Source organism: Apteryx mantelli, chromosome 28 (genome assembly GCF_036417845.1).
Source record: "Apteryx mantelli isolate bAptMan1 chromosome 28, bAptMan1.hap1, whole genome shotgun sequence".
Classification (NCBI taxonomy): domain Eukaryota; kingdom Metazoa; phylum Chordata; class Aves; order Apterygiformes; family Apterygidae; genus Apteryx; species Apteryx mantelli.
Genome location: NC_090005.1, coordinates 1,466,138 through 1,487,708, shown reverse-complemented (window position 1 = coordinate 1,487,708; position 21,571 = coordinate 1,466,138). Strand labels below are relative to the sequence as shown.

Sequence of the window (21,571 nt, the reverse complement as noted above, 5' to 3'; positions counted from 1 at the left end):
GAGCAGCGGGGTCCCGTCCCTCCGCACGGGGTAGGAGACGCAGCCCAGCGCCGGGGACGCGGCCAGGACCTGGCTCCCGCCCGAGAGGGGCAAGGCCGGTACGGGGCTATCCAGCGCCCGCCCCGGCCCCGTTTCCCCCTTTCCCGTGAGTCAAGCAGAAATCGTAAATGAAAGGAGCGGAGGGGAAGCGGCCCCAGCAGTGCCACCCCCTCAGGAAAGGAGTTTCGTGATAGTTACAGGCAGATTCATCGCGAAAGCAGCTGACCGGGGGCTGGCGCGGCCCCGCCAAGGAGCCGCTCCCAGCGGGCGGCTGGCGTGGCACGGTGCGGCACGGCACGGCACAGCGCAGCAGTGCCGAGGCCCGAGGCCCGTTACTCTCTGGCCGCAGGTGCAGAGTGAACTCTCCTCCCTGTGAGCGTGTTTCCAACATGAATTTGCTTGCATTTTACAGCCAGGCGGGAAAGCATCGCTGCTCCACCCAGCTGCAGCCGGGCGGCCGCTGAGCGCCATGCGCTCAGCTCCAGGCCCCGCGCTGCCTTCCTGAGCTGGTGCAGGGCCAGGCAGGCGGGTTTAAGCTCTCAGGAGAGGATCTGCAGCCCCGTGAACTCATCCGTGCCCCGATTTCCCTTCCTGCCAGAGCTCCGATTAAACGCAGACCAGCACCGGGGCAGGGCCCAGGCTTGCCGCGCCAGGCAGGAGGGCCGGGGCTGCGGAAGCACAGGCGCAGGGAGCTGCGGGAGCATCCAGGACATCCTCCCCTTTCCCTCCTGGCCCACAGCAGCGCAGGCACCGCCGGAGCTGCAGGCAGTTATCTGAATCATCGCACTTTATTGCTGCCACTCAAGCCTCTGCCCATGAATCATCTGCCCTCTCCTTGCCCCTTGGCCAGGCGCCCCATGACAAGCAGCCCCACGGCCCTTATGTGCTCCTAAAACCGCCTGACCTTGGCTCTCACACCAGGGTCAGGGATTTCCCTGCTCTCCGCTGCACAGCGTCGCCCCGGCTAAGTCCTGGCTTGGTCTCTGCCCCGGCCCCAGCCCCCCGGGCAAGCTCACCTGGAGACGGGGCTGCGGGGAGCCCCGGGGCTGCAGTCAGAACACCGAACAGAAAGGAGGCAAAGCCCGGCTCTACGAAAGGACTGAATTAATCAGAAAAAAAAAAAAAAGCAGCAGGTTTGTCTCAGTCTCTGAACGTCCAGCACAAGGCAGGGAGATGGGAGCAGTGCCAGGAGGCCAAAGGCAGAGGGAAGCCGTCCCTGCTGCCGCCAGCTCTGCCCTTGGGAGCTGGGCACGGCCAGGCCAAGGCCACGGTGACGGAGAGGCTTTTCCGGGTGTCCCATGGCCGAGCCCAGCATCCAGGCTGCTACGGAGGGGCCGCAGCCGCAGCCGCTGGCGTTTCCCAGCGGCTGCCCTGCAGCGCTCACAGGGCGGCAATGGCCTTCGCAGCGACACGGCGACCCAGGGGCAGGCTGAGATCTGTGATGGCCAGGACAATTTTGGGACTGGACATGGTGGATACTTTCACCAGCTCCGAAACCTGCCCGGAGAGAGGAAACAGCTGACTCACGACAACACTGGAGCCATCGGAGCCGGGCAGAGGGACTCAGACCGGGGCTACGAGGACGACCGAGGGGGCTGGGGAGTGCAGCCATAGGAACCGGAGCTGCAAATACCATGTCACTGCGATTCCCCCACCGCCGGCAACGCTGGGGCAATCCCTGGGGGTAGGCAGAGCCCAGGACCGCAGGGAGCTGGGGGCAGAACTGAGGCTCAAACTCAGTGCATCAGCACCAAGCATTGAACCACGAGAGCTCACGCGCAGCGGGGAAGGAGCCGGAGAAGGAGCGGCACAGCCCTGGTCTGCTCCAGGATCCCGTCACGCAAAACCAGCATCTCCCAGGCTATCCCCAGCGCTCCCCTGCCCCTGCACCCGCACTAATCCTGCTAACAGAGCATCGTGTACAACCCCACAGCCCCTAGCTGCTGTTATGAGAGGGGCAGCTTCCCGCGGGGCAGCCCCGTCCCCCTGCAACGCCTGCCTCCGTCCCGTGGGAGCAGCAGCCGGCAACGGGAGAAGGATGGCGCTGAGGCTGCGTCTCAGCTGCGGGACTCACCATGGTGAAGGGCATGAACTGGAGGATGCTGCCGCGGCTGCCCTGCTCCAGGCAGTCCACGCACTCCTCCATGAACCACTGGACAAACTGGGTGTGGGTGCCGGCCGTCTTGGCCCCCAGGATGGAAGAGATGAGCAGGAAGAGGTTTGCTGCGGAGACAGGGAGATGTCAGAAACCGGGCCAGTTCAGGGAGGACGGGGGGGTCGCCGTTAGCCCTCGGGGCTGAGGGCGGCCCAAGCCCCTGCACAGGGTGCCCTGGGGACTGAAGTCCCCACCAGTGGCTCAGCAGGGTTGGAGGGGCTGCGTTTCCCAAAGGAGTCACGTCCATCACCCCCGGCCAAGCTCCCCAGGCTGGTCAAGGGTTGCGAGCCCAAGGACGGGGGTAACGGCTCATCACCCCGTGCAGCAGCCGGGGCCGAAGGCAAAGAGGGGACAGGCCTACAGGACACACTCCGCTGCCCAGCCCGCGGCGGAGCAGCACTGAAGCCAGCCCAGAAAACGTCCCACACCGCCGTCCCCCGAGGAGCGCGGGGACGGCCGCAGGGCCGGGCTCTTCCTCCGTCCCGCGGGCAGAGCGGGGCCAGACGCGCCGCCCGGGCCGACCCCACGGCCACGGCCAGGCCCCGCCGCTGGTGACCCCGCCGTTACCTAGCACTCTGTTCAGCGGGTCCCTCATGCTGACGGTGTGAAGCTGGGAGGCGGAGAGCGAACTGCTCATCGAGCGATCTGAGGGGGAGGAGAACACGCGTCAGGCTGGGCGCAGGCTGGCACGGCTGAGGGGGGGCCGTTGCAACGGGCCCATCCCGGCCAACGCCGGCCGTTTGAGCTCTCCCAGGCCCCAGGAGGGGAGGGAGAGGTTTGGAGCACAGCCCCCGGCGCCCTCCACGCCCAGCCACCCCAAACAAGCATCATCCTCGCTGCTAGGATATACCAGACGCACAGAACGGAAATAGTCTCTGCATTTGTCAGCATCCCTCTCGGTTGGGGCATGAGAAAGCGGCGCGGGGCAGGCCTACGCACGCCAGTCCGACGCCTGACGGAGCGCAGCAGCCCAGTGAGGGCTGCACATGCTGCCGCTGCTGCTCCGAGGATGTGTCACTGGGCTTCGCTCTTGCACAAGAGACACGTATTCCAAGTCTGACCAAGTTTAATGACATCGCCAAGGGACAGGCATCAGTCATTCTGTGCGAGTAAACCTCACTGTTACTCTGCATTTGGTTTTAATTTAACAGTGACTCGTCACTGACACCCCGCAAGGGCACGAGCGGTGTAACGCAATGTCACGATCAAGAGAGGAGAAGAGCGCTCCGCCGAGCAGGAGTAACGCACAAGCTATACGTACTACACACACTGCTTATAGCAGAACCAGCTGGGCAGGGTGAGCCAGATGTTCAACAGCTGTGCAGCAGCACTGGGAAGTCACTCTTGGAGAAGGATTTAGCTACCAGAGCCGAGACGTGACCAGTGGACTAGCAGCAAACCTTGGGAAGGCTGGGGGGGATCTATCTTAGCCTAACCGAGCCTGCCAGGCTCAGCCTGAGGGACGCCGCCTTGTCCTGGGGGCTCCCGGAGGAGAGGAGTAGGTGTCATCTCCTATCCAACAGCCCGGGGAGGCCTCCTGCGCAGACTCATCCTACAGAGCTATTAAAATCAGCAGGACCCACCTTGTGCTGCTCTGAGGACGCTTGCTAAAAAAAGAAAGCACTCCCCCACTTTTCCCATGGAATTATTGAGTTACGTGGCTAGCGCAGGAAGCGGGATTTCCAAATTACTGCAGCAGACTGACCAAAAAAATCCTGAATGTCACTCGAAAGAGGTGGAAACTGCACCAAGAGTTTAAAAAAAGATAGGGAAACCCCCAAATTTCAACAGTAATGAAACCAACAAAAACCACAGGTTGATGGATATGTTGAAAATCCTCTAACAAAGAGCAAGCTGGACTAAGGGCATTGGAAGAGACAATGACCAAGGGGCATCCTGACTCACTGCCTAGGAGTCCAAACATGTTTTGGAGCTGCCACAGCTCACAGCATCGCATCCGCCATGGCAGGAGAGGGCCAAGGACCCCATGCTGCACTTCCTGCCAGCGCTGTTGCAACCCGAAGCATCCACACTCCGGCAACAGAGACGTGACTTCACGGACTCATCAGCTCCATTTGCCGTTTTAACACCACTGGAATTTCAGGATTTAATCAGAGATATAGCAAGAACGTCACCTCCAGCCCTGACCGGGCTGGCAACAGTGCAACAGCTCTCCGGTCCCACATGAAGTGGCCGCGAGCGACAGGGCTTGAACAAAACCTCCCCGAGGCCCTTGTACGCCAGGCACTGCCTTAGGTGGTAACGCCAGGGAGGGGAGATGTAACCTCATCACTCTTCCTAAAGTCCTGTCCATCACGGAAACAAAAAGCCTCAGCCTTTTCCCAGTGCAAAAGCTCCACGGGAACTCAGCAAAACTCTCCCACTTGAGCCCTCTAAATCCCAAAACACCCTGTTACTGTCAAACGCCGCTGCGGGTCTCCGAGTACTCGCAGCAAAGGGAGTGTCGGACACGCGCTATTTCCCAGGGCTGCTAAAGCAAGCGCTGAGCTCTAAGCCAGCGCTGCCTGCCTGCTGGTGCCACACGACACTTGCACCCAGGCCTGGAAAGGTGAAGCGGTTCAGAGGGGAGTGGAGAGCCCTCCCTGCTGTATCCGAGAGCCAGGAGCACTTGGTCAGCTTGGGAAGAAAAGTGTTTTTTTTGTGCTAACAAACATTCGCCCCCGCAAGCGAGTGGCGAGGCAGGACGGTTGCCAGGAGCAGCCCTCCGCGCCTGCACTTACTGGGGCTGGAGAGGATGTTTGCGTCTTCCTCGTTGGAGCTCAGCAGGCGCATGAGCTTGGAGGGCTGCGTGTCGTCCAGCGGGAAGAGGCTGATGTAATCCTGGGGGGCAGAGAGGAATCAGCCCCAGCAGCCCTTCTCCGAGGGCCGTGCCAGGGCCCCCGAGGCGCGCAGCCCACTGCGGGCTCGGTGCAGCGCCACGGCCCACGACTTGGATCTCCGGTCACACCATGGTGACTCAGCCTGGGCCACCCCCCCACGCAGTCCATCTCGTTACATTCCTCCTTCCCCAGGGGGGCAACAGCCGGGGCCGCACAGCCCAGGGACTCCAGCCTCAGCCACCCACCCGTCAGCCGGTTCAACCCTGCCGCCTCCCGCAAACGCTGCCCGTTCGGGCAGGCAGAGAGCCTCCGACCACCCCCGCTCCACGCCGGACACACCTCAATATCCTCTCGGTGTCTCTTCTTCTGCCTGGCGGACGCCTGTCCCTTGTTGTGGGAGGAATAGGAGCTCAGGGCGCACCAGACGGAGAGCCTAGCGACAGGAGGGGGGAGCTGCCGAGGGGCTGTGAGCCCAGGCGGTCGCAGACGGCAGCGCGGGAGCTCAGCTGCCTTTGAGGGAAGGCGGCGGAGCCCAGAGCACGCGCAGGGCTGGGACGTGGCAGGTCCCTCCTCAGCGAGAGGCGACAGACAGCAGGGAACGGGGCCCAGGACACCAGCGCGTCCGTTCCCGCCACCACAGCGCAGGGGCCCGAGCAGCAACCAGGCTGCCAGGCCCTGACCCAGGACACCCCAGCCGCCCCTCAGCACGGAGCGTCTCCCAGCTCCGCAAACAGGACGCCCCACCCCAAAGGCCCGTGTACCCGCAGGACGGGGGCCTTACTTGGCCAGGGCCTTGCCCGGTGGGTCCATGAGGGTGTGCCACTTGGAGGAATCGGTGAGCAGGTTGGGCAGGATGTGGCCCAGCAGGGTCAGCGTCAGCTGCTGCATGTCCAGGCAGAAGATGGCATAGAGCAGCTCCACGGCCCGCAGCGTGTGCTCCTTCCGCGTCTCCTTCAGCAGCTCCTGGGAGGCACAGGGCCAGGCTGAGGGATGCACGGGCACGGCTGGGCCTGCCCCGCTCATCTCCAGCGCCTGGGACTGTCACAGCGGACCCAGCCTAGCCACAGCCAGCACTCCTGGGTCCCACTCTAGCCCTGGCAGGAAGGGTGCGCTAAGAGCATGGGCTAGTCTCAGCACTCACAGGCTCAACTCTCAGCTGCAGCGCTGGGGGGGGGGATGCAGCCTCCTCCACCCCGTACCTTGACCAGGTTGTTGCAGAACCAGTAGACGCCCCCCATGTGCAGCAGGGTGTCGAAGATGTGGATGGAGCGGCTGTCGACCCAGCCCTTCTCCAGCACCTTGGTGAACACGCTCGTCAGCACCTCCTTGATGGGCTTCTTGGGGGGCAGGAGGTTCCAGTAGGGGATGGTGTCCATGCCCGTGGAGGGGAACTTGATCTGCGTGGCCGTCTGCTGCAGGACGTCAGCACACATGTGCTCCAGGATGGAGCTCATGATCACCACGCTGCGGCAGAGAGAGAAGGGGTCACGCAGGCCCTGGGAGGCAGGGGGAGGGCAGCGAAGGCCACGGCACGGGGCACCGTGCACCGCAGGGCCCGGCCTCACCGCTCGTTGTAGAACTGCAGCGTGTTCTCGCCGTACAGGGGAGTTGCCAGTTGCCGGATCATCTGCAGGGACTTCTCCCGCTCGTCCAAGCCCAGCATGCGGACGTGGGCCACCAGCCAGGCCACTGCGCACACCGCCATGCTGCACACCTTCCCCTTGATGTTGTCTGTGATTTTCTAGGGGAGGAGATGCAAGTTGTGAAGTAGCCGGCAAGCTCTGCAGCAGCATTTGGAGCAGGAGGGTGGAGGACCCCAGCCCCATCCGAGCCTTGACCCTGCCAGCGCGGCCCCTCCTCAGGGCACAGCGCACGCCAGTGTCCTGCTCTGCCCCGTGCCGTCCTCCCACCAGGCCCACCTGGATGGACTCGAAGGTGAGCACGCTGTTCTCCCAGGCGTTGAGGATCTCCAGGATGGCAGCCGAGATGCTCAGACACGCCTCGTGCCACTTCATCTGCCTGCCAGAGAGGAGAGAGGCAGAGAGGTTGAGACGCTCGCTCAGAGCGGCCGCAGGCCCAGGGAGACGGGATGGCCGCTCCTCTCCCCAGCCCCGGGGATCGCTCCGGCCCAGCGGGGAGCCCCCCAGCTCTTACACCAGCTTCATCTCGGAGGAGTTGTTCAGGAGGGCGACCAGGGACTCCACCTTGGTGGAGTCGGGGCGGAAGCAGGGGTGGTCGGGGTTGAGGATCTTGCCCTCCTCGGGCATGCAGGTCAGCATCCAGGTCTCGAAGAAGGGCACCTCGCCCGCCGGGCTCGACTCCGACAGGATCACCTGGAAGGGAACCGGGTACAGAGTGGGCGCTGCACCCGCGGGCACCCTGCCTGGGGACCCCCCGCCCGGGGTCCTGCCCCCCACCCAAGGGTGCTCACGGCTGGGGCAACAGCGCCGCCCCGTGGCCTGCGCGGAGAGGCCGATCCCTGGTCCCTGCTCAGCCGCCCGGGAAGGCACCGGTTTCCAGCCCGTGGGCCGTGTTTGACCCTCTCCCGTGGGACTCCCCGGGGGGGGGGGGGGGGCTGCAGCCCGTCTCGGAGCAGCGCTCCGACTTCGACAGGCTGCACCGGGAGCCCTCGGGGAGACACCGGGACAGGGTCAGTCCGCAAGGGCTGCAGGTCACCGTGTCCTGCCCGGAAAGGGCCGCTCGCCCCCCACCAGCCGCTTCGGGGCCCGGAGGACCTTCCCTGCTGCGCCCCGTGCCCAGATGCCCCGGCCGGGGGGCAGAGCCGGGCTCAGGCTCCCCGGCAGCAGGGTCGCCTGGCCCACAGCTCCGCAGGGATGCGGCGCAGCCCAGGGATGGGGCGCGCAGCCCAGCTCGTAGCCAGCTGGGAAGGTTCCCGAGGGGGACACGAGCTGGGAATCCTGCATGCTGCTTCCTCCCTTCAGCCCTCCGTGACCCATGGGACACTATTTTTGTCAAAAGCGAGATGTTTTGCACATCTGTTCAGCAACAGCTGGTCAGGAAAGTCTCTCTGGGCCGGGCTGGGGGCCGAGCCCTCAGCAGAGCCAGATGTGCTCGGGGCTGTCTGAGCTGCCTCCGGCCACACTGCGCCAGCCTCCCCCCTCCTGGCTCCCTGGGTCCGGGTGGGCAGGTCCCCGCCACGTCTCACTCCCTCTCAGCGTTCCCGGTGTTTCGGTATCGTTTTGCTCCCAACACGCACACAGATGTCAAAACCTGGAAATTTTTCATGCAACCAAAGCGCCACTTCCTGAATGGAGCTGCAAGTTCCCCCTTTCAGGAGGGAGGGAGGGCGGACGTTCAGCCTCGGCTGCATGGGCCCCCCGGCCAGCAAACGCCGGCCTCTACCCACACCCAAAGCGCACGTGACCAGAGCGCAAGGCTGGGAAAAGTCTGGAGGGATCAGAGCTGGCCCGGCCAGCCCCCGAGAGGGCACGTGAGCAGCGTCCCCCCCAATGCCACGGTGCTGCACCCGGCGCCCAGGGACGGCGGCGGTGGCGGCAGGGTCCCAGCCGGCGGGGCGGGCTGGCCGCTAGAGGAGGCTGGCAGGCTGCAGCGCGCTGCTCGCGCAAGGTCAGAGTCCCATCCCTGCCCCACCAGCCGGGATCAGGGTCTCGCTCCCGCCCTTTCCGCTCCGCAGAGGGAAGGCAGGTTATACCTCCGAGCCGTAGGTCTGGGCCACGTGGCACAGCATGAGGAAAGAGATGTCAAAGAGCAGGGCTCGGACCGAGGCTGCTTTGGCTGAGGGAAGAGAAACGAAGGCTTTAGGGATCTCCGGGCTCAGCACGGAGGAGGCAGGCGGGCGCCCGGTGAGCTGGGGGCCGGGACCCTGCTTCCCCTCGAGAGCTCTCCCAACCCCAAAAGCGCTCGTGTGCGAGCGAGGACGCCAGGGATGCGCCAAGGGCCTCCCTCACCCCAGGCTGCCTCAGTCCAGGCCCCCAGAGCGGCTTTGGCTTCCCGTTCAGCAGCCCCGGCCCAGCCCCGGGCTCCCCCCGCGCTGCGGAAGGTCAGAGCACTCGGCATGTTTAATCACACGCAAACGCAGTCAGAATCCTTATCTTGGGCTGCGTGCTGACACATCACCCCTTCCAGGGAGGGAGCTGGGGCAGGGCCGGCCTTGAGAGGCCCCGTGGGCCGGGCTGGGCTGGGCAGGGGGGAGCCTTTTCCCCGCAGGCAGAGAGCGCCCCGCGCCGGGGATGGACGCGCACACGCCAGGCACAAGGGCAGCGGGTCCCCAGGGGCCCAGATCCCTGCTGGCACCCGGCCACACGCCCACGCGCCGGGCACCCTGCCGGCAGCCCCCCGCCTGGAACGGCGCAGCACGGCTCTCGCTGCGGCGCCACGGCCAGCTCTGCTAACCCTGCCGCCAGCCGGGCCCCTCCAGGCCCCGCTCAGCGCCGCAGCACGCGGCGGCAGCGGGGGAAGCACAGCTCAAACCGCACCGCACGCGGACGCGCACGCACTTACAGCCTTCTCCGCTGATGTGCTTCGTGAATTCATTCAGCCTAGAGGGGGCAGAGAGAGCCGCAATGAAGCGTTATCATCGTCGCCGCAGTGAAACAGCGGCCTCTTCCCCCTGCCCACGTCCCCCTCTCCCGTCTACACCCAGGGTGCCGCCGTCCCGGCGCTGCACAGGCCCAGCAGGAGGGAGGGAGGGAGCAGGGAGGGCAGGGGACCGAACCGGGGCCCAGCTCCACAAACGCCCTCCGGCACAGCAGGAACGAGCTGCCTCCTCCCTCGGCCTCTGCCCCCCTGCAGCAAAACAGGTCCAGCAACACTTCTTTTCCCCCCTCACCCAATCGGTCCGGCGTTGAGCACGGGCCTCTCACAGGGCCAGCTCTGCGTGGGGGTTTCCGAGCGTGACCCTCTCTCCGTACTGCAGCAGCACAAAGCCCCCACCAGAGCAAACACCAGGGCCGTGCCGGGGCCTGCTGAACCGCCGGGCACCCGGCTAGGCCTGCGCGGTTCGAGCTGCCCCCAGGCCCCCCTGCTTGAAGCAGCACGTCGCACCGCTCCCGTGCGTGCTGGTACGTGAGCTATAACCAGGCCACAGGCATCTGGGGACTACAGGCGCACGCACGCACACGCACAGAGCAAGTGCCCCGGATCTGAGACCGTGCTGGTGCTTTCAGCACGCAACCCTCAAAAGAAATCCAATCCGTTCTGATGCTCTGCGCTGCTCACACAGGAGCGCAGGGGGAAGGCTGCCGCGGGGTGCAGCTCCCCCGGGCTCTGCTGGATCCGGTGCTGCACAAGCACCTGCCTAGTGCCGGTCCCGCTAACCCCTGGGGACGGTGTCACCTGGGTGCTCACTCACTTGATGAATTTCCGAGCAAAGGATTTCAGCTTGCCCGTTGCCGCCGCCGCTGCCAGCAGCAGATCCAGGCTCTTCCCAGAGAGCATGTGGCCCAAGACCCCCAGCAAGCCCTCAGGGGATTTGGAGTGATCTGCATCCATGGTCTACCAAAAAAACAGAGGGAAGGAAAAATCAGAGGAAATGTGCATTACAGAGCAGCAGTGAAACTGCGGACGTGGGGGCAGTGCTGGTCGGCTGCCAGCAGCATCCCACGAGGCCTCTGCGAGCGCGGACCCGTGTGGCTCGGAGAGATGGGGAGAGCCGCCAGCTCTGCAGGCACTGCAGGGCACGCCGGCTCGGCCGCGAAGGGAGAGCGGTTCAGTCGCCGCCCAGGAGAGCTGCGGCACGAAGGGCAGCACAACCCGCGGCAAGTCGTCCTCGCGCGCTCAGCAGCAGCGAGGCAAAGCAGAGCGACGCAGGGACAGGGGAGGCCCCCGGGGACCGGGGAGACACACGCGGGGGGAGCAGCTGCGAGGAGGACGGGCCGAGCTGGCCAGGCGCAGGCTGCTGGCATGGACGAGGCAACGTGCCGCCTGATGGCTCCTCTGGCTTCCTAGGAAGGGGGAGGAGGCTCCCCACGTCCATGCAGAGCACCGGGCCCTACCGACAAGGCTGGGAGCAATTCCTCCACCACAGCACAGGGGGAGATCTGGCACCTTCCAGCCACTTCCCGGCTGCCGGGGGAGACCAGTGCCGCAGGAAGCAGGCTCTGGGGCCCAGCCCAGCCTGCCCAGCACGGAGGCGCGAGGAGACTCACCTTTAGGATGTTGGTGACAGTCGGCTCGGCTCTCAGGATGAGCCCGGGGTTGGGCTGGATGTTGGCGTTCTCTGCCGATTTCAAGCGCGGGGCATGTTCCCTGTCCGCCGTTCTGGGGGACGCGCAAGATGGGCGCCGTGAGCAGGAGCTCCTCACCCCTTCCGCTCTCCTCCCCGCGGCTCAGCCACCTCCCACACCTCCACCACCAGGGCCACGGCATCACCATCCCCGAGGGAACTAGCACCCGCCGCCTCCTCGTCCTCCCTAAGGAGCCCAGGCTGCCACCGCAGGGCAGCGCCAGTTGCCGCTCTGAGAGGACGCTTTGCCTTACTCAGTTTGTCACGGTAAGGAAAGCCTTGTCCCTCCAGGCCAGCGTGTCCCAGCAGCGAGACACGGCACTCCAACCCCACATGGCTACCCGGGCCTTGGAGGGGGCTGTACCGTTTGGTGATCAGGTTGGTCATGTTGGCCTCCGAGAGCAGCCCCTGCTTGCTGCACTCCTGCAGGAGCAGACTCGTGCAGTCGCAGCTGAAACAGAGACGGGAGAGCGTCAGGCTGGGGGACAGCGCTCGCCCCGAGCGGCACCCGGCTCTCCGCAGAGAGGCCGCGGGTCCCCGTGGTGCAGACCGGCCGCGGCGCCGCCACGTGCCTGTTGCGCTGTGCGTCAGCCACGGGCACGGTGGGCACTCACTTGCATCGCTGGTCTGCTTTGTCAAGCAGAGGGGTCAGCTTCAGCAGGAACTCGAAGGCGCAGTTGACATCCTCGGTGAAGTCTTGCTGCGCACAAAGCCAAGCACTCAGCTGGGAACAGCTGCTGCAGGAGCTGACGGAAGCCCACCTTTCCCTCCCACTCCGTCTCGTCCATTAAAAGAAAGTTGCTGGGACATAGACCGTTCCCTACCCCAGCTGCCCCCATGCAGCTTTGGCAAGACACCAGCACCACCGTGACAAACGCGATTCACTTGTGCATACAACACTGAACAGTTCCAATCAACAGCCCTTGCAACTCACCTTCTCCCCTTGGGGATACTTCTTGAGTTTAACCAGGACCTGGGGGATCTGCAAGAAGCGGGGCACAGATGTGACCGACAAGGCAGACGCGTTTCTGCGGTCAGGATCCCCCAGCAACACAGGCAGCGGGAGCCAAAGGGCAAAACTCCTGCAATCACCAGTTGCTCTCCCAGCCCAGAGTAAGGAGTGTTTCCCGAGCAACCCATGCGCCCAGGGTGCTTTGTCCCACCACTTCCCCTCTGCAGTCCTTCAACCATCGCAAAGGGTAGCGGGGCAAGGCCACCTCGTAACAGCCAGGCAGCGGCCTGCGGCTGCAGAGGAGCGCGGCACAGGACAGAGCACGTCTCAGGCCTGAAATTACACCCAGATCCCTTTTGTTTGGTACAAAGGCAAGAAGCAAAGCAGACTGCTCCGGGGCTGCCCACTGCTGAGCCATTGGGAGTGTAAGGCCAAAGGCTGCTGTGGCATCCTTCAAAAGCCATGGTTTCCCCCACAACGTCCCAGGAAAGCCACTCTGCAGAACAAAACGGGGCTGGGCTGAAAAGACATCCCAGGCAGCAAAGCTGACGCTCGGCGGGTTGTAGGAGGGCTGCCTGCAGGCTCCACCATCTCACACGCTCTCCAGATGGGGCGTGAGAAGGACCCCGAGGGGCACGCAGCAGGAGAAGAGAACTAATTGCTCTGCCAGGCTCCGGCACTCAGCAGCGACCGGGGTGTGGGGGAAAAGGCAGCGACGGGCCCCGGGCTAGAGCACCAACACCTCCTGGGGGGCTAGGACCTACCTTCAGGAAGGTGAAGGCTGTCCACTTCAGCTCCTCCGTGCCCTCAGGGGACTCAATGAGGCCCACAAAACAGGCCTTCCAGATCTCCAGCACAAAGAGCGGGGAGGGGATGCGCTGCAGGGCACACAGAGAGGACCCTGCGTGAGGGCACCACGGGGTCCAACCCTCCCAGGCCTCCAAGTGCCAGAAGAGCAATAAAGTGACTCCCCCAACCACAGCCAAGCCCTAGAACCTCCTGTGCAAGGACCAACCACAAGAAGGACAAAAGTTTCCCCTGTGCCAATGGGTTCGTGCTGCTCCCAGTGGCTCTGCCCATATCCATGAACCAGGATCACACAACACGCAGAGCTGCAGCAAGGCCCTGGTCCCACCGGGCCACCCGGAACAGGACAAAAAGGTGCCACTTTTGTACCTGCATCCTCTTCACCATCATCAGCTGCTCCACTAGCGGCTGGGTCTCTCCCGTGAGGTTCATGGTCCCTTCCAGCAGCACCACGGCGTGCACGGTGGGGAAGCCGGTCTTGTTCAGCTGCTCGGTGTGGACCGAGAGCATGGTGGGGATGCTGGGCAGGAGACGACAGCACGGGGTCATAGGAGCATTGCAGGGACAGACTCTTGCTCCGCCTGTCCCATCCTCCCTTCCCAGCCAGGCCCCAGATCTCTGCCGTCGAGGGGCCGCCAGAGGAGCAATCCCCAGGTAAGACTGCCTCGCAGCAGGTCACTGCCAGCCCTGTCGCCCTCCTACCCCACGGCCTCTTGCCAGCCCACGGCCAGCTCAGGAGTCAGCGCCGGGAAGGGCAGGAAAGCAAGGAGCCAGCGTGGAGGCAGCAGGAGGCTCTCGGCCCCCCAGAGCGGGGCTCAGACCCACTTTACCCTCGGAGCACGCAAAGACAGCGAGCGGCGTGCAGCTACCTCTTGATGAGGGAGACGCAGTCGTCAGCCTGGCTTCGCAGCGGGGAGTTGCTGAGGCTGCTCAGGTTCTCCCCCAGCTTGACGAGGGACTGCTCCACGGCGCTCCACGAGGCTGGGGAGGGAGGACAGGCTTTTAGAAGGGGGATGGGGGGGGGGGGGGACAGCAACATGCCAAGGACCCAGGCAGGCTGGCTTAAAGCCCCGCAGTGGCATTGAGCGCCTGCCAAGGCTGGGGCTCCTCGCCAGGCCTTGCAGTGAGCAGACGTCAGCTCCTGTTGCATCTTCATAGCTGTGGGGTGCCCAGCTCCCCAGGGCGCCTTTGCAAACCCAAGCTGAGGGTGTGCACGCCACCAAGCAGCTCCTGCTCTGGGCTCAGTCTGGCACAGCCTTCTGGCGAGGCACATGGACAGACCGAGGGTGCAGGACTGTGCCAGGCAGGCTGGTGGAGCGCAGGATCCACTCCGCGCCCAGGAACAGCTCACGCAGCCTTCGCATTAATTCTGCTCCTCTTCCAAGGGCAGTGTGAAAGGGAGGGGGCAGAGGGTGGCACGGAGCCAAGGAGGAGATGGTTACAGCAACAGGGCTGGAAGATGGATGGGCTTGGAGCCGCAGGGACAATGCGGCAGGATCTGGGCAGGGGGAAGGGAGAGGTGGCCACATCTTCCCGAGGCCAGCAGCGACTAGGAGCACTGGCAGCTGCCACGAGCTGCACGTGCTGAAGGACAGGGCACGGCCGCGAGGCCTGGGCAGGGGCAGCGACATACACGTCTCCTCCAGTTTCGCAATGTGGATCAGGGCCCGGTTCTTGGTGCTGCTGAGCATTTTCTCCAGTCGCTCCAGGCACATCTTCAGCTGGCTCTCAGCTGCCGCCTGCTCCAGCGTCTCCTTCACCTTCTCGGCATAGAAGGCGGCGCAGCGCAGAAGCCAGTTGAGGGCACTCATCAGGGCCCGGCAGAGGCCGATGCACTCCTCTGCTTTGCCGTGGCAGCTGCGATGGGGAGAGGAAGGGGACTGCACTCACCACGGGCCGGGCTATTGCCCCCATTTTACACAGGGGAAACCGAGGCACAGAGCCGGGGCAGCCTGGGGAACCAAACCCACGTCCCATGCCCCAGCCCAGCGCGCCTGTCGGCTCCCGGCTCCTCTGCCGCATGCCTCCATCTGTTCGGCCTGTGAACACCCCCCAGCACCAAGGCAAATAAAGTCTTTCCAGCGCAGACTCCTCTCTGGCCACTCAACTACAGGGAAACTTTCCAAGCCTCTAATCAAATTATCTTGCTAAGAGAGGCTCAGCGTTGATCAATGTGCTGCGAGAGGTGAATGCTTTCCCCTCCTGATGCACAAATCATTGGGGCCAGAAGTTTTGATCAAATTAAGCGCAGGATCAGATTAGGCAGGGACTGGATTAAGTGGCCGGCTCTGCAGTTGGCCAGCAACAGCTCCTTGTCAACATCTGTGACTGATGCATATTCATTGCTGCTGCTCCATTTCATGTAATTGAAGAGCTGCTACCTTCAGCCTTCCTCCTCCTCCCGCTTGCCCCCTGCGTGCTCTCCACTCCAACCTCCCAGAAGAGGCTGTCAGGGGTTAACAGGAAGATTTCTGGGCTTTCTAAAAAAGTTTTTGTGGCCTGAATTGTCTGGGCTCCCCTGGGTCCCGCGACACCAGCGGAAGAGCACGAAGCAAAACAAGGCAGCTGTGCTGAGCGCCTGGGGCAGTCCAGGCAGGACTGAGCGCTGGCAGACGGGAACACGTAGCCCGGGCCCTGGGAAGCCAGGGAGGCCACACACAAGAACCGAAACACACTGCAGGGACAGAAACCCTCAGGCCACTGGGCTTACGCCCACCCCTATCTACCTGAGGCAGGCAGGAATATCTCCGGGGAAGCCCTTATCGCAGAATGGCTGCGTTTTTTGCAGCTTTGAATGAAGCTGACGGGGTTTGGCGTTCCCTAGCCCTCTGCTCTGCCCGTCCTGGCACTCACGTGGCATCCCCCGGCCAGGACAGCCGGAGGGGGCCCAGCGGCACAGGAACAAACACGGAGCCCGAGGGAGAACCGGCCTCCCTCTGCCAGAGCGAGCACCTCGGGCTCGGCAGCGCCCTCTTGCCCCGCCTGAGCTTTGGGCTCCTGGTACGGACACAGCCTGGGGACGAGACGGCAGGGCTGGAACGGGCTGCACCGTACCTGAGGCGATCGCAGAACATGTCCATTATCTCCAGCAGCGACTGGACACACAGGTCTCGGGAGAAGTCATCGAACTACAGCAGGGGAACAAGGAGGGATTTCAGATGGGGGGGGTGCCAGGCTCCAGCAGCTCCAAAACCAAGAGAAACCCCCTTCCCCGAAGGGCCGGGCCAGGCACTACCAGCCGCGGGACACTCCTACCCTGGCAGCGGCTCAGCAGCCACTCGAACGGGAACTAGGTCGGGGCTGTCCGAGGGCCGGGCCGTGCCCTCCCGGGGTCGCGGCAGGCAACCGGGCCACGGCAACGGGGACAAGGCTGGGTTTTCCAAACAACCTCGCAGAAGGCTGCGGCCGAGAGACCGCCGCGAGGGCCGGAGCTCGGTTTTCAGGCCCCTCTGCACCCCGTGGGCTGCGTTGACAGGGCGGTGGCTGGGCGCCAGGCCGCGCGCCCACCCCCGGCTCGGCGAGGCTGGCAGCGGCCGCGCGCGCTGACAGCCTGCCCGGCCGCGGGGCCCGCGGGGCGGCGGGCAGCAGAAGCGCCGCTCCCCGCCTCCTCCGCGGGGAAGGCTGCAGAGCAGATGGGGCCGCCCCGCCGGGCCGGAGCTAGCCCGCGGGCCTCCTCGCGGCCCACGCTGATCTGAAGGAGAAAAACCTCGGCTGTCAAGGTCAGCTCTCCGTCCGCCCCGCCGGAACGGGCGGCGACGTGCGACCCAGGCAGCGGCGCCCGCCCGCCGCGGCGTTCAGCATCGGCCAGCCCCGCGCTAGCTCTCCCTCTCCCAGGAGCTCGGCGCCGAGGCTCCCCATCCTCGCTGGGGCTCAGCGGTGCGTTTCCAGCCCGGCTCCCTGCAGGCCCGAGGCCGGCGCGCCGTGCTCAGCCTGCCTGCAGCACCCCAAAACACCACCAGCATCCCGTCGCTACCAGCGCCCTTCTGTTCCCACCCCCGGCAAACACACGGAGGTGGGAGGAAAGGAATCCTTCTCGCTTCGAATCAGAGGTCGCCCTGATAAAGCTATCGCACAGGGAGGGTGGGGGGCCCGACGCAGCCCGCAAGGGGCCACTCGCTCCCTTCAGAGCGGCCACACTGCGCCCCAGCAGCACACGGAGGCAGCTCTGCCGCCGGCTCCAGAGGACTCGTTCCCAGCCGGAGAGGCGCAGGGATGCCGAGCGCCCGTGGGAACCTGGCCCATGAAGCCGGGCAGGCAGACACAGCTACGCGGCCCAGCATTGGCAGCGCTCCCTCGCGAGCGGCATGGCTTTTCCATAACCGGCTCCGGATTCCCACAGCGCTGCCAGCACCGCCGGCCGCAGAGGGATGTGGTTTCCGGCAGCCGAGGTGTGGTTTACACGCACGATGCTGCGGGGTAGGAGCCTGCCAGGCCCCCCACGGCGGAGGGATGAGGCTTTCACGCCCGCAGCGCACACAACGCGGAGCGTGACCGTCCCCAAACGGGAGCAGGACCCCGTGAGGAACGGCGACAGCCCGTCCCCAGCGGGACACGAGAGGGCTCATTGCTAATCTGTGCCGTCCAACCACTGCTGACTCAGCAAAGGACGTCATTTTCTGCTTGACCTATATTTGGTGAGAGTTCTGGAGAGGGAAATGGATATGTGGATCACAGGTAAAGAGAAAAACCTCCGACAGCAGCTGTCAGAGCCGTACCTTGCTGATGGCCGTCAGCACCGTGGAATAAGACACCATCTAAGAACAAAACACAAACCAAAACAAACCCGGCAGAGCAGCGTGTTAGTAGGTGATGTTTGTACGCGCGGCGCCCGTTGCTGAGGAACGGCAAGGTCAGGGCACGGCCCCGCCGCCTGTCATCGCGGACGGGGCTGGGGCACTGACCCGGCACAAATCCAGAGAGACATTTTTAGGTGATTGCTGATTGTTTTCACGCAAACTTTAAACAATATTAAACGCTACGCTCAGAAAGCGCGGGGCTAAGAGCAGCCGCGGAGGCTCTCGGCAGGCAAGGATTTCTACTCCGTCTCCGTGCAGCCGGGCAGCGGATGGACACCATTTACAGAGAGATCCTTGCGTTGGGCACGCGCCGAGCACAGAGCCCTCCATCACCCACCCCGGCCTGGGGGGAGACGCGATGCCTCCGTGGCGCAGACGGGAGATTTGGGGTGTCCGGCCGCCACCAATTCCACACCCCGGTTTCTTTGCCCGCCTGCTACTTGGGGCTGCGAGGTGACACCCAACAGTGTCTGCAGTGCACAAAGAGCGTTATTACCTGGGAACTGATAGCATATTTCAGGTAGGACAAGATGAGTGGGTTCGGTGACGGCCCGATCATAGCCTGTTCGAGAAGAGCCTCTGCAAGCAAAGGAGAGGGGCCAGGAGGTCCCAGGTCAGCAAACGCGTGACTTGTGGAAACACACACACACACACGCACGTTGCGCTCTCATTTTTGGTCTCATCCCACAGGGAAGGTGGCAAAGACAAATTGCGCTAACCACAAACACTTTGCACAAAGCTTCCCTGAAATTAACTGAATCCCATAACTTTCTAATCCCAGCAGCAAAAGCTACTAAATAATTTAGGAAGCACAAGCAGCCTCCTGCTAACTCAGCTCTCCCCAAACAGCACCTGATTCTCTCCAAACATGTCCCCCTTCCTCCCACATACTGCCCAGGAGGCTCTTGGCATCCACCACCAAGTGACTTTCACTCTGGCACCTGGGGCTGGACTCCAGGCAGAGAGCCCCTCTGCTGAGATCAGCTCTGCACGTCTGGCGCTCCCTCCCGCTGGCTGCCTGCCAGCGCCGGCCTTTGGAAGCCGGAGGGGCTCTGCCCGTCCTATCTGCTCAGCCAAGCCTTTAATTGACCATTGGAACTATGGCAGAGTGCAGGAACCACCTCGCAAAAGCAGGCCCCAGGCTGCAACTAGGTCAACGCACCCAGATGCGAGAGGGGAAGCGGCCGTTTGGGAAACCGCCTCCCCAAAGAAAACGGGGAGCAGCCACGGCTGGATCACAGCTGCGGAAGCAAAAGGCAGCACCCGGGATCTCGAATGGAGACTCAGACCACGTCCAAAAGCATCGTAGCTCAAAGACAGAAGGCTGATGGCAACCTGCCCCCTTCCCATCCCCATCTAATCAGGGAGTGTCAACACGCGCCAGCCACATGCTGTTACCCACTGCAGACGTGTCAGCACAGATTTGCTGGGCACCGCCGTGATTCTGGCGGCTCGTGCCAGATTCTCCTCCTTTGTAGTCTGAGCCTGAAACGCACGAGCTGGGAAAGGCTCTGCGCTAGGGCTGCGGCAAGAGGGGCTTAGAAAGGAAGCAGCGCTATGAGCACGGCGGTTGTTACAGCCGTCCCAGACTTCAGGAACACCCTCCCCACGCGCTCACAACCTGCCGGCCCTCACACAACACTCACGCTGCCCAGGAAGGCCCAGCAACACCAACATCCCCCCACAAGCAGTTCCTGAAGCAGCAGGGCCAAACAGAGCCGGCTCCCTCCCCCTCCTTGCAGGGCAGCTGCCCTCCAACGCAGGCTGGGTGTTAAAAACGAGCCTTTCCTTCAGCTGAGGCACTAATAGGTGGTCAGGAGAAACCTGTTTTTGCAGAAATTGTAGGCACTGATTATCTCTAACCCTTTGACTGGGCTTTAGTTGGTGGAAAGCAGCCACTCTGCTCTCAGGGATATGCAGGTGGGCCCACACCAAGCATCCCACGGGCCTTGCTGCCTCAGCAAACTGAGCTGGAGATGATCCTGCCTGGGTGAGACAGGCAAAGGGCTGCAGGGCTGGAAACAGGCACCCGGGAGCCCCGGGAAGCAGCTGGCCGGCAGCAGAGTCAGCCCTCGAGCCACCCTCCCGAGCGCCGGCTTAGCCCCGAACCGCCCTGCACATCCTCCAGCGCAGAGATCGCAGTGCCCCGCTCCCACGTCCACACCAGCCACCCTGAGCAAATCTGTTTCCCCAGGGCTGCCCCACAGCCTCCTCCGCCACAGCCAGGCCCCACGGCTCCGGTGCGGCTGACGCAGGCTTCCGCGAGCTCCGGGTAGCCTTGGGACCCTGCACGCAGCCCCCACAGGCGGGGGCTGAACCGGCTGCAGGGCTGTGGTTTGAAAGAACCTGCCCTCAGGAGCTGGGGCTGGGCCAGAGGCTGCTGGAAAAAGCACTGGTAGGACACAGCGAGGGGAAAAGGTCAGCTGGGAAAAGGTCCCTCCTCTCAGTGCGGTGAGGAGCAGCTCCCTGCCTGCCTCAGGACCGTTTCCCTTTAAATCCCGCACTACAGCAGTCCTCGAGCAGCGCTTCGTGTTTATTTATCCAGGGCTTGCAAACACGCGCTTGCTGCACAGGAAAAAAAAAAAAAAAAAACACCCTAGCAACAAGTTTCTATAATTGGCATAAAAGCCTGGCAAATCTTTAAACCAATGGAGCTCAGCAGGTACCAGCATTTGGCAGGATTTGTGTCAAACGCCCTTGAATAGGGACGGGAAAAGAAATTCTAATAAAAAGGGGGGGGGGGGAAGAGGAGGAAAGAGGCTTTCGGGATTGAGTGACACCCGGCTCCGGCTGGAAACACCCACGAGGCAGCGGGGGGCCGTTATCACCCCCTTGGCGGGGGGGAAACTGAGGCACGAGGGGTGAGTTTGGGGCGGAGGTGGGGGGCAGGAGTGAGGACTCCCCTCACCTGCCAGGTTGAGGATGTCCCAGGTGGCGCCGCGGGGGAAGAAGCGCTTCATGTTGATGGCCCACTGGAAGTCGCTCCAGCGCTCCTTCCAGGCCTGCAGGATGGCCTGCTTCAGGTTCACCACCTTCATGGCTGCGGCGTCCGCCCGGGGCGGCCCTGGCTCCCGCGGAGGCGAAGGGGAAGCTGCGCCCCGCGCCCCCCCACGGAGCCCGGTCGCGCCGCCGCCGCCCCTCACCCGCGCCCAACAAGGCCCACGGCCCCGGAGCGCGGCCCTCAGCGCCTGGGCACCGCCATGTTGGCACCCGGCAGCAAGCCGCGCGCTGATTGGGCGGCGCGGCGCGGCGCGGCGCGGGGCCTGCTGGGAGGTGTAGTCCGAGGGCGGGGAGGGGGGTGTGTGTGCAAAGGGCGGGGCGCGTGCAAATGCGTGTGCGCGAACACGCGCGTGCACGTGTGTGTGTGTGTGTGTGTGTGCGTGCAAGAAAGCGGGCGGAAATACTGCTGTGCAAACGCGTGTGCGCAGACGCGTGCGCGCAAATACATGTCCGCGTGCAAGTACGAGCGCGAAGATATGCGCGCACGTGCGCGCGTGCAAACGCGCGGGTGCAAACGCGAGTGCACAAACGCCTATGCGCGAGCGTGTGCAAATGCGCGCGACCAAGCTCACGTTTGCAAAAGCAAGGCGTGCAAACGCGTGTGTGCACCCGCGTGTGCGTGCGCGTGCCGGGCGGAGGCGTGTGCCCCCCGGGGAGAGCGTGGGTGCGCGCGCACGTGCGCTGCCACGCGTGTGCGTGGCGGTGCAGGCGCGCGTGGCCGGGCGCGGGGGGACGGGGACGGGGACGCGGACGCAGGCGCGTGCCCGCGCGTGGCGG

General features: G+C 64.0%; 1 protein-coding gene across 1 annotated transcript; it reads right to left on the bottom strand.

Moving 5' to 3' along the window:
- Positions 1-1,126: 1,126 nt before the first annotated feature.
- Positions 1,127-20,973, bottom strand: MED24 (mediator complex subunit 24). Its single transcript, XM_013944759.2, has 25 exons — positions 20,703-20,973; positions 18,291-18,373; positions 17,714-17,752; positions 16,053-16,126; positions 14,632-14,855; positions 13,868-13,979; positions 13,368-13,518; positions 12,956-13,069; positions 12,174-12,221; positions 11,854-11,939; positions 11,604-11,690; positions 11,163-11,274; positions 10,367-10,509; positions 9,517-9,554; positions 8,708-8,790; positions 7,189-7,367; positions 6,954-7,053; positions 6,600-6,775; positions 6,234-6,498; positions 5,816-5,997; positions 5,374-5,467; positions 4,936-5,035; positions 2,762-2,839; positions 2,114-2,262; positions 1,127-1,536 (listed from the first exon to the last, which is right to left on the bottom strand). The coding sequence occupies exons 1-25, from the start codon at positions 20,830-20,832 to the stop codon at positions 1,420-1,422; spliced, it is 2,964 nt and encodes a 987-aa protein (XP_013800213.1). The 5' UTR covers positions 20,833-20,973; the 3' UTR covers positions 1,127-1,419.
- Positions 20,974-21,571: the final 598 nt, after the last annotated feature.

What these genes read in the sequence shown, in the direction of transcription:
- MED24 (XM_013944759.2), bottom strand. Translation starts at nt 20,832, where the DNA reads ATGAAGGTGGTGAACCTGAAGCAGGCCATCCTGCAGGCCTGGAAGGAG. An exon ending in GGACATCCTCAACCTGGCAG is followed by an intron (nt 18,374 to 20,702) that starts GTGAGGGGAGTC and finishes CTTTGCTTGCAG; the next exon opens with AGGCTCTTCTCGAACAGGCT. An exon ending in TCTGCAACAACCTGGTCAAG is followed by an intron (nt 5,998 to 6,233) that starts GTACGGGGTGGA and finishes TGTGCCTCCCAG; the next exon opens with GAGCTGCTGAAGGAGACGCG.